At 42.5% G+C, this 12,191-nt stretch overlaps 1 protein-coding gene across 1 annotated transcript in view; it reads right to left on the minus strand.

Annotated features, from left to right (window-relative positions):
• Positions 1–579: 579 nt before the first annotated feature.
• Positions 580–12,191, minus strand: part of LOC115100796 (potassium/sodium hyperpolarization-activated cyclic nucleotide-gated channel 1-like) — a 315,046-nt gene continuing 303,434 nt past the window's right edge. Inside the window, exon 5 of the mRNA XM_029619687.1 lies at positions 580–1,639. Coding sequence (XP_029475547.1) covers positions 723–1,639 — 917 coding nt within the window. The 3' untranslated portion in view covers positions 580–722. The remainder of the gene's footprint in view (positions 1,640–12,191) is intronic.

Below are 12,191 nucleotides of genomic sequence, written 5' to 3' on the forward strand. Positions count from 1 at the left end.
TCTTGTTCACAGTCTTTTGCACGACGGCAATCTAAAGCAAGTTCATTCAGCTTCCTGAAATGTGAGAATGATGGACATGATTTGACAAATGAAACATCAAGAGCTCATGGTCATGGTAGTCTTTTTACATGATTTGCATACATTGTACTCTAGCCTGTCTTCAAACTGTGTTCTGGTTAGAATAAAGCACCAAATTAATAATTATCTTTATTATGGACATACAAAATGGAAATGTGATTCAATTTCTAAAAAGAAAGAATTAACCATTTTATGTAGTAGTGGAAGTTAATTCAATTAAACATGACTGTTAATCTAATCTAATCACTGGCTAACTTGAACTGTCTTTCAAAAATTTTAACTATTAAAATGTTTATTGTTTCCTGACATAATCAAGAAGCTTTCTTCTTCATTTTATTAACTGGGAATCTAAAATATTTTATAGTCAAAGTAGGTCTAAAAACGTTACACAGACATTTAGAATTTTTAATGATTAAAAGAAAGGAAGACATACATAACACTTAATTCTAAATATTTTTCAACTTCTTTTTTAGATACATATATATATATTTTTACATTCTTTATGAATTATAGATCCATGTAAGATATTTCTTCATAGTAAGCTGTAGAGATCTATCAGCAGATTAAAAATAGTTTGGGGGAATAGTCATAGTCATTTTTTTTTTTTTTTATAAAGTTGCTCTATTATATAGAGATATCAAAGATCATAAATTTGAAGCATATCTTGGTTTATCTGCTTCTGGGTCTGTACTTAAGACTGCAGAAGAATCTCTGTTTGGAGACAGAGCTGGAGCAGAAGTAGAAACAGGAGTAGGAATAGGAACTGATGCAGGCGCTGGAGCTGAAACTGAAGTTGGAGCTGGAGCTGGAACCGGAGAAGCAGAAGGAGAAGGAGAAGAAACTGAGGCAGGTGGCAGTTGGGGTGCTGCTCCTCGAATAGGAGGAAGTGCTCCTGAAGACATCTGTCGGAAGAGGGAAACTCTCTGTGGGACAGTGCTCCGGTTACCAGCCTGAATACCTGTTCCTTGAATACTTGAGATGGGTTGTGGAATTGAGGCTAAGGACTCCCCTACAGTTGGATGAAGCCTGGTAATTGGAGTAGAAATCTCATGGGGCAAAGAAGGCTGAGAGGCGGAGAGAGGCCTCACTTCTCTTGTCAAATTAGTGTTGTGGAGAGCTTGTGTGCTCTTGTGAGCTTCATTTTTCTTTGATGAAGCAGGTGCTTGCTGTTGTTGCTGTATCAGTGACAACTGGGAAGCAGTTGGAGAGCCATACTGAAAAGTTCGGCTTGCCAATGGGCTCTGTACTGGTGGACTACAGACTGCAGTAGTGTAGGAGCAGGGTGAGAGAACCATAGACTGTTGTGGTGTTTGTGGGCTTGGTGCTGGAGAATTCAAGTTTCCATGAGACAGACTGCTTGCTGTATAAATAGGTGTTCTCATCCTTAAAGAGGAAGTAGAATTTAAAGCTGGCATCTGTTGGACACCAGCTGTGGCAATAGTTTCAACCATTTCCCTATCTTTATTCACAATTTGTTTCATGATCTCGCCGTCCTGGTTGTTGAAAACTCCAGTATTGAGCTCCTTTTGAAACCTTTGAAGAAGAATGGAATTCTTCTTACCTGTTAGAGACAAAATTATACTTTAGTGAGGAGCTGAATGACAAATGTGCAAGCTAAGTTTTTAGCTTAGCTTACTGAAATATAGTAACATTTGTAAGAATTATAGTAATAAAGCAACATTTGTATATTTAAACAAATGATTATATATATATATATATGCAGCAAGCCAAACGAATGCTAGTTGCAAAAGGAAGGGGCAACTTGAATAGAAAAAAATTATGGAGTATGCCTCCAAACATAGGACGTGCTTATAGGCCTATAAATAAGAATAATAATTGTTCAGTTTGTAGTCAACCTGTGTTTATTATGTATATTTTTTCACATAAGAAGTCTATCATGCAGCAGGACTACTGGATCATATACACTAGCTTATATGTGGTTTTCATCCACCAGAGGTACCAAGAACAAGGAGTACCAGAAAGTTGCCTTCCCTACTATGTTTAAAAGGGTAATTCTTGAACATCCCTTCTTGGATACACTATTTTTCAGCCCTCAGGGCCTTCCTTTCTTAGCAACATTAAAAAGACATTCCAGAGGAAATTCAGGGGCATAGTAGGAAACTACAGGCTTAGATTTCAGTTTTGAAAATGTACATATGTAGTAAGCATGCTGCTAATATGCGTATCTTACTTATTCGTTTGCCATCATGTAAATGTATGTGGGTACTTTTAGCCACATAACAAGTCAATATCCAAACACAATGTACTCACATATCTTGTGCATGAAGTTGGCTAGGATTGTGTGGGCTGAAAAGTATGCATGTACATTTGCAGTTATGTATCCCTATTGAAAATTTACCTTAATATGCTCAAGAATAAGTTATTGTGCCTTGAATCTCAAGATTTTTCTACTTTTCTCATATTTTAGGAGATATTTAACAGTATCTGGTAGTCTGAATATCTGATACTGGAATATTCTTTCCTGCATGTCCATATTGCAGATAATAGTGCATCGGACATCGGAAGGCGAGGAGATCTTCAGGAACTCCAGGTGAAACTAGGAGAGGGGCCGTCTTAATTTCCTTCACCACGCAAACAGGCCCTCCCACCATGAGCTGACATATCCACAACGAGCCTATCACCATCAGGACACGTAGCTTACCTCACGCGACGTGACCGCTCAAAGATTTAAAAAACAAGCGTGCTCCCAGGGGCTCGCCCCTTTGTGCGCCCCTTCGGGCAGCCCCTCCGGACAGTGAAGGACAGCGAAGAAGGACAGCACAAACTTTCCACTACAATCCATCTCTCAAACCTCGCTCCTTTCAATACAACCACCACAACAACAACAACAACAGGATCCCGAACAACTCCAAGAAGAATGCGCCAACATCAGTAAGCACTTCTCTTAAATTTAGTACCACCTCCAATTCCTCTACTAACCTTTTCCTAATATTCATGCGTCTCCACTCAGACTTCTCCAGCATACAACCAAACGCTACTAACAACCATCAAATCAATCACAGCACTCATATAAAAATCTCAAACAAGCCTCCACACACACAAGCATACACCCAGAACCTATCTTCCCCTTATAATCATACAGACGCCACCAACATTATTCCATATATATCCAGCACCACTCAAGACCACTTCAACACTCACCTAAATAAACACTGAACTCCCCAAATCATCTTTTCCTCTCCAGCACTCATCCAAATTCTTTCCATCATGCACATTTTTACTATCCCAATCATCCACACCCAACGAAGAAACCTCATTAAAAACCTTAATACTCCCAAACTCCAACAAAAAAGAATTATCCCAATCATAACATCACCAATGAACCAACTACTAGGACTTTCACTTCTATCCTTAACCCTGCTTAACGCACAATCTCTCTCAAAAAAATCTCATCTTCTTAACGATTATCTAATAGAAACAAATCCGGACTGCTGCGCAATTACAGAATCATGGCTAAAACCTGAAGACACGGCACTAATTAACCAACTCCCCACAAACACTTACGACATCTTCTCTATTCCCAGACATAAAAAAAAAAGAGGTGGCAGTCTACTACTAGCAGCAAAAAAAGAACTAGGCCTAACCATACAACTAACAAACTCTTCAACCTCCCTAGAATTAGCAATATTCAAATCCAAACTCCTTCAAATATGCCTAACATATGCACCACCAGGAAACCTAGAATCAGACCCATCCCCTTTAATTTGTCTACTAGCCAAACACATCAATTCAGACACCCCCTCTATAATAATGGGAGATTTCAACCTCCACGTGGACAAAACTCCTCAATCCTCCAGCTGTAAAACCTTTCTTACCACACTCAAATTTATGGGTTTCAAACAAATCATTAATGATCCGACACATAAAGCAGGTCTAGATTTAATTTTCATTAATGAAAACCTTATCTCAGCTTCATCTACGAACTGCTCTCCAATCCCCTGGTCGGACCACCGGTTGATCTCTACAACACTAAAATTCATCCAACCCATCCACCAACAAACACAAAAAATCTTCAATACTATACAGGAAATTATGCAATGCAGAAACTCTCAGCCAGCACCTCTCCACAGCACTATACAAATTAAACCTCTCAGATGCTAATTCTACTACCTCCTCCTGGACCGAAATAACTAAGAATGTTGCAGACCTGACCTGCCCACTAACCACAAAAGCACTCCAATCTAACGCGAAAAACAGAAAACCATGGTACACCCCTCAGCTAAGAACACTGAAACAAGAACTTAGAAAAAAGAACATGCATGGCGTAAAAATCCACCCCCATCTAACCTGGAAACCCACAAAGCTTTCATGCACCGCTACCGGATTTCCATCCTACAAACAAAAAGAAATTTTTTCTCACAGAAAATTCACCATTTCATATTCGACCCTAGAGCATTATTCTCCATCGTCTCATCTCTCACCAACCCCCCCCCTACTATCATCTCAGACGATCAAGCAGCTACCAAAGCATCAGAACTAGCAAACTACTTCAAGAAAAAAATCTCCGATCTGATCAATCCACTAAAAGCTAAGGGGCGGATTTTAAGAGCCCTGCTCGCCTAAATCCGCCCAAATCCGGGCGGATTTAGGCGAGCAGGGCCCTGCGCGCCTATGTTCAATAGGCCTATCGGCATGCGCAGACCCCGGGACTCACGTAAGTCCTGGGGTTTGGCGAGGGGGGCGTGTCGGGGGCGGGCCTGGTCGGCGCGGTGTTTTGGGGGCATGTTGGCAGCGTTTTGGGGGAGGGCCCGGGGGCGTGGTTATGGCCCGGGGCGGTCCAGGGGCATGGCCGCGCCCTCCATACCCGCCCCCGGGTCGCGTCCCGGCGCGCTAGCGTCCCGCTGGCGCGCGGGGATTTACGTCTCCCTCCGGGAGGCGTAAATCCCCTGACAAAGGTAAGGGGGGGGTTTAGACAGGGCCGGGTGGGTGGGTTAGGTAGGGGAAGGGAGGGGAAGGTGAGGGGAGGGCAAAAGAAAGTTCCCTCCAAGGCCGCTCCGATTTCGGAGCGGCCTCGGAGGGAACGGGGGTAGGCTGCGCGGCTCGGCGCGCACCGGCTATACAGAATCGATAGCCTTGCGCGCGCCGATCCAGGATTTTAGCGGCTACGCGCGTATCTACTAAAATCCCTCGTACTTTTGCTTGCGCCTGATGCGCCAGCAAAAGTACGCCAATTCGCGCTGTTTGTAAATCTACCCCTAAGAATATTCCTTTTCCTCCACCAGACCGCACCACTTATACTCTACAGAACTCAAGCCTGGAATCCTTTGATCTGACATCAACATTAGAGATTGAAACAGTGCTAAAGAAGATCAAACCGGCCTCCCATCCTACAGATTCGATCCCCCCTAACTTACTCATCTCCATATCGGAAACCATCGCCAAACCAATCTCTGATTTGATTAATTGCTCACTAATACAAGGAGTAGTTCCAGACTCTCTAAAACTCGCTATTCTAAAACCACTGCTGAAAAAACCAAACCTGTCCCCAGACGACCCAGCCAACTATCGCCCAATTGCTAAACTCCCCTTCATCTCTAAAATTCTAGAAAAAATAGTTAATAAACAACTCTCAGAATACTTGGAAGATAACAATATTCTAGCACATTCACAGTTCGGCTTTCAAAAAACACGAAACACCGAAGCACTATTAATCTCTTTAACAGACACCATCCTCTGGAACCTCAATAAAAAACAACCAGGCTTACTCATCCTCCTTGATCTATCAGCCGCATTCGAAACAGTAAACCACGCAATTCTCATGGACAGACTAGCTGACATCGGAATCAAAGGCACAGCCCTTAACTGGTTCATGTCTTTCTTGCACAATTGTGCAAGAAAGGTCAAAATCAACAATTATGAATCACACCCAGTCTGCGCCTCTCTAGGAGTTCCCTAAGGCTCTTCCCTATCCCCCACGCTTTTCAACATTTATCTTCTACTGATCTGCCAGCTCCTCACTAAGCTAAAACTAACATACTACATCTATGCAGATGATGTGCAAATTTTCCTACCAATCACAGTTTCTCTACAAAATACCCTAGAATTCTGGAACAAATGCCTCCAATCCATCAACAACCTTCTAATGAGCCTTAACCTAATTCTCAATACCAACAAGACGGAAATACTGTTGATAACACAAGACGGTAAACCTACGATGTCCAACTCGCACAACAATCAACCATCCTTTTCAGCTCAAGTCCGAAACCTCGGAGTCATCCTAGACAAACAATTAAACCTAAAAAAATTCATTAATAATACCACAAAAGAAGGCTTCTTTAAACTACAAATCCTAAAATGGATTAGACCGCTCCTCCATTTCCAAGACTATCGTACAGTTCTCCAGGCAATTATCTTCTCAAAAATCGACTACTGTAATTCTCTTCTACTCGGCCTCCCGACTAATACCATTAAACCCTTACAAATGCTCCAAAACGCATCAGCAAGAATTCTGTCTAAGACCAAAAAAAGAGAACATATTACACCTGTATTGAAGAATCTACACTGGCTCCCAATTAAGTACAGAATCACCTACAAAGTGTTAACTATCATACACAAATCCATACACAACCTCATCCCTCTGGACCTCAATATACCTTTTCGACTGCACATACCATCCAGACCGGTAAGAGCAGCATATAGAGACTCTCTCTTCACTCCACCCATCAAATCCTCTCTAAACAAAAGAGCTTTATCCACAGCAGGCCCCGCAGAATGGAACTCCATACCACCAGAACTAAGGCAAGAACAATGCCCGAACACTTTCAAAAAGAGACTAAAAACCTGGCTATTCGAGCAAGCATTTGATTAAAGCCAAGCAACTACTCGTTCCTCACTTTAACATCCATCAGACTACGCACTAGTACATCAATCAAAATACAATCTAAAATAATACTTCATTTCTCTCCTTCATCATAAACAAATGATCCATAATCCATATAATTTATTAATCTATTTCTCTCTCAGATCTACAATCAATCTTTCAAAAGACTCACAATATAACTATTTTTAATATATATCCATAACTATTACTATGCCTTATGTTCTCTCTTATCCTAGTTCACTCCCCTGTTGTAATGTAATTGCATTCTTATATGCTTGTTATTGTTTTAATGTAAACCGAAATGATATGTAACTTTGCTACATGAATTGCGGTATATAAAAATGTTAAATAAATAAATAAATAACTGGAGATTGTACAGTATACTGATAGGTATGTAAATATCCTGAGGTGCTTGCTGTACCAGCCCTTCTCTCATTTTTTAATCCATTTTCCATAAGACCTATGTACTAAAAATATGTTAAGCTTAAATGTGCTAACCACTATTATTGTGTGTATTAATTAATGAACTGTTTATGAATCATTTGACATGGGACAAAACTTCATATTCTGCACATATGAGGACATATTTGATTTTAATGCAGTTACAAACACAAACATTAAGATAGAATGGTAATTACCTTGCTATTTACTAAGACCCCCATGTTATTTACTAAGAGGTAGATTTTAAAAGCATTGCTCGTGCAAAAACAGCCACATATGCACGTGCAATGCAAAGTTTAAGAAGCTGGGAAGAGCACAGAATAAGGAGCAGGTCATGGGTGTTCTGGGGGTAAGACTTGCGAGCATAACCTCAAATTTTGCAGCTAGCACTGCAGTGTACAAATCATCTCCTCTTGCTATACTTTTCAACACTTAGAAGGGCTATAATTCTTTACTGTTGTCAAGTTTGCTATGAATACTTCTGAATGTGTCTGTAGTAACATCCCACCTAACCCCAACCATCTTCTGAAAACCCACCCCGAAGTATGGCAACAGTATTTTAAATGCTACGCACGTACTTTAAAAAATGGGTTGTGTTTATGGGCGCCTGCGCATTCCTTTTAAAATTTACTCATAAAGCACCAGTATCAGGATCCAAATTTAATATGCACTTTAAAAAGGTAAATTTTCAAAACTGAATTTTGCACCAATTCTCAAAGGGAAAGTACACAAGGAAAATGTATCTGCAGAGATTTGCAACTGTTTTTTTTGTGTGGATACTTTATACAGAAAAAAATAACAAACAAAGGACTAGATTTACTAAGCTGCATGACTGCTATAACAGCATTTAATAGAGATGTGAATCGGAACCGGTATCGGTTCGGATTCCGGTTCCGATTCACATCGTGAAATTTTTATCTTGCAGTCCAATCGGGTTTTTTTTTATCGGCTGCACCCAAGCCGATAACCAAAAACTACAGTAGACTCTTTAAAATGAGTTTGTTAGTATCTCCCCACCCTCCGGACCACTCCCCAAAACTTTTTAAATACCTGGTGGTCCAGCGGGGGTCCCGGGAGCATTCTCCCGTGCTCGAGCCGTCGGCTGCCAGTAAACAAAATGGCGCTGATGGCCCTTTCAGACAGGGTATCCGTGCCATTGGCCGGTCCCTGTCACATAGTAGGAGCAATGGACGGCCGGCGCCATCTTTAAAAATGGCACGGGCCATCCAGTGCACCTACCATGTGACAGGGGCCGACCAATGGCACTGATAGCCCATATCACATGGTAAGAGCAAAGGGACATTAACGCCATTTTGATTAGTGGCAACCAACAGCCCGAGCGCGGGAGAATGCTCCCAGGACCCCCGCTGGACCACCAGGTATTTAAAAATTTGTTTGGGGGGTCCGGAGGGTGGGGGAATACTAACAAACTCATTTTAAAGAGTCAGGTTGTGTTTTTAGGTTGTGTCCTTTCTTCCCACCCCCCCATAACAAGAAGAAAACCCACTAAATTAATCGTGGGGTTTCCTATCACTATCAGGGATCCCCCGATATCTGACGATATTGAAAATATCGGACGATATTGAAAATATCGGACAATATTTTCAATTGTCAGATAAACGATTCACATCCCTAGCATTTAAGACAAGATAAATGCTGTTTATCTGATGATATAGCTATATTGTGGCAAATCATGTGATATTCGATATTGCGCAATATTTTAGTCTGAAAGCTGCCCCTAATACAATGAGCTGCTTTGCATGAAATTTGCATGCATGAGTTTTGCAAATCCATGCAAAGCAGCTCTTGCATAGTCAAAACTGTGCAAATAAAATAACATGCTGACTTAGAAAAAAGTCAGCATCATTATTTTTATGAACTTTGAGGAAGTGTAGTTAAAACATTGTGGGGGTATTGGAATGCTAACGTATATTCCAATGGCCCCACAATGTATCTTAAAGGAACAGGTGGCCCCAAACAGAATCTCCTCAAAAGTATCAAAACTTTCCCTGGGGGTCTTGTGAGACCCCTCCCACCCCTCATCCACTTACTGAGGCAGGACAAAGTCAAAAAGTATAAAAGATTTTACTTCGTGCAGCAATGCCCCCCCCCTTCCTAACCCCTCCCCTTTGTACTAGAGAACATGCCTCTTCTCCAACCAAAGACTCCCCTCCTTGTATGGCCAACACTCAGGCATCCAACCCTCCGATCCCTCCAACATAAATCATAATCCTTGAGGTACTGGCTCCCACATATATAATAAATATACCCTGATGGTATAAGGGGTGTAAGGACTCCCACGTCCACCTATAGAAACACCCCCGGTACCTCAAAGAAGCATTGGTGTGGTAGTGGAGGCCCGGAGCATCCCCTAGTTCCAGGTCCAGTTGATGCTACTTTCCAAAATTGCACGAAATGAGAAATTACTACTTACCTGATCATTTCCTTTTCCTTAATATAGACAGATGGGATCAGTACCGGTGGGTTATGCACCTCTACCAGCAGATGGAGATGGAGCAAACTGATGTCACAATACATATACTCCTGCAGTGACATCAGCCTGCCAACCATTTCACTACTCAGCCAACATGAAACACTGAGCTCATATAAGAAGTACATTTACACTAGTCTAGGGACTAGAGGAACACTTACCAGTAACCCCTGGAGCATGTAGTCACCCAGGAGGATTATAACAGAAACCTTCAGCAGCCAAGGGTGGAAGGCTGAACCCATTTGTCTATATTAAGGAAAAGGACATTATCAAGTAAGTTGTCATTTCTCATTTCCTAGCACATGGACAGATAGGTTCAGGACCAGTGGGATGTACCAAAGGTACTCCCAGATAGAGTGGGAGGCTGCCTGCGGTTCAGTCAAAACCATCCTTGCAAGGGCCGCGTCCTCCCGGGCCTGCACATCCACACAATAATACTTGGAAAAGGTGTGCAGGAGGACCACGTCGCAACTCAGCAAATGTCGATGTGGGACAACAATCTAACCTTCATCCATGACACTGCGTGAGCCCTAGTAGAATGAGCCCTAACCTGAGAAAGCGGCCACATATGTGGCCCTAACCTGAGAAAGCAGCCACATATGTGGCCATGATTACCTCCTTAATCCAGTGAGCTATTGTAGTCTGTGAGGCCGGTTCACCTTTGTTTATCTCCACATGAAGGCCAAACAGGCGATCCACCTTTCAGAAAGGCTTAGAAACCTCCAGATACTTCCAGACATTTCTCTTGTCATCCAAGGGATGCAACAGGTGATATTCCTCCACATCTCTTTTCTTATCCAGAGAAGGCAAGGAAATGGACTGATTGAAGTGAAAATATGAGACCACTTTAGGCAAGAAGGAAGGAAAAGTAAGCAGTTGAATTGCTTCTGGAGTCTCCCGAAGGAACAGTTCCTGACAAGATAAGGCCTGCAGCTCAGAAATTCAATGCACAGAATATATCACCACCAGAAAAAACGTTTTCAGGGTCAGTAAGCGCAAGGAAAGGGAGCACACTGATCGAAACTTAAAAAGTTCAAAACTAGAGTAAGACTCCACAAGGGGACTGGTAACTTCAAGGGAGGACAAAGATGTTTCACTCCCATTAAGAAATGGGCCACATCAGGATGAGACAAAAAGGATTCACCATTCACTTGACCCCTGAAACAGGCAAGAACCGCTACTTGTACCTTCAAGGAATTAAGGGCCAACCCTTTATTCAACCTATCCTGCGAAACTTCCAACTTGAGCGAGATCCTCACAGAAAGCCTCAAACACTTGCCAATCCCATACTAGGCTAAGTAAGTGGAGAATTTTCATGTGCATGGCAAGATGCCTTTCATTGCCTTAGAATAACTACGCTTCAACAAGCGAGTGCTCTCAAGGGACATACTGTAAGACAAAAATGAGTCAGATCTTCATGAAGGATGGGACCCTGCTGCAACAGATTCCTGTGTGCTGGAAGATGAAGGGGGAGGGGGGGGGTCTACAGGAGTCTTCACATATCTGCATATCATGGTCTCCTGGGCTAATCCAAAAAAAAATCCAAAGAAATCCAAAGAACCATCCTCCCATGGACTTCGATCCTCCGAACTATTCTGCTTATCATGAGCCTTGAAGGAAAGGCATACAGCAGCTTCTCCTCTGGCCAGACCTGCATAAGGGCATTGATACCCAAGAACCTTGGATCTCTCTGTGTCTGAAGAATCAAGAGACCTTTGTACTGCAAGAAGTCACCAGCAGGCCTAGAAATGAAAGGCCCCAATGATCCACTATCAGCTGAGATGCCTCATCTCACAACACCTTTCTCCTGGGTCCAGACTCTCCCTGCTGAAAAAGTCTGGTCTTACATTGTCTTTTCCTGCAATGTGAGAGGCCGAGATCTCCTGGAGATGCCCTTCCGCTCATTCCATAAGTTAGTCTATTTCGTGCAATGCTTGCTGGCTCTTGGTTCATTCCTGCCGATTGATGTAAGCCACCGTCATTGTGATGCAAAGAGCTCCTGGCTCTCAGAGAACGAGTCCGATCTCTGGTGGCTAGAGTGGCAGACCTGGAGGAGCTGAGGCAGACAGAGAGGTATATAGATGAGACCTTCAGGGACATAGTAGCCAAGTCCCAACTTCAGACTGGCAGCCCTGGTGCTGCCTTAAAGGAAGAAGGTCTCATGATTGGAGAGCATCAACTTGATGTAGCAGGAAAGGATCCTGTAGCAAGGACCTGCTCTCCAGGTGATGCACTGTCCTTTCGTACCAAGGACATCTACCCAAGGCCTACTTCCTAGGAGGGAAGGGTTAGGTCGGCCATCATAGTTGGTAATTAGATTATTAGGAATGTAGACAGCTG

This window comes from Rhinatrema bivittatum, chromosome 1, assembly GCF_901001135.1.
Source record: "Rhinatrema bivittatum chromosome 1, aRhiBiv1.1, whole genome shotgun sequence".
NCBI classification, from domain to species: domain Eukaryota; kingdom Metazoa; phylum Chordata; class Amphibia; order Gymnophiona; family Rhinatrematidae; genus Rhinatrema; species Rhinatrema bivittatum.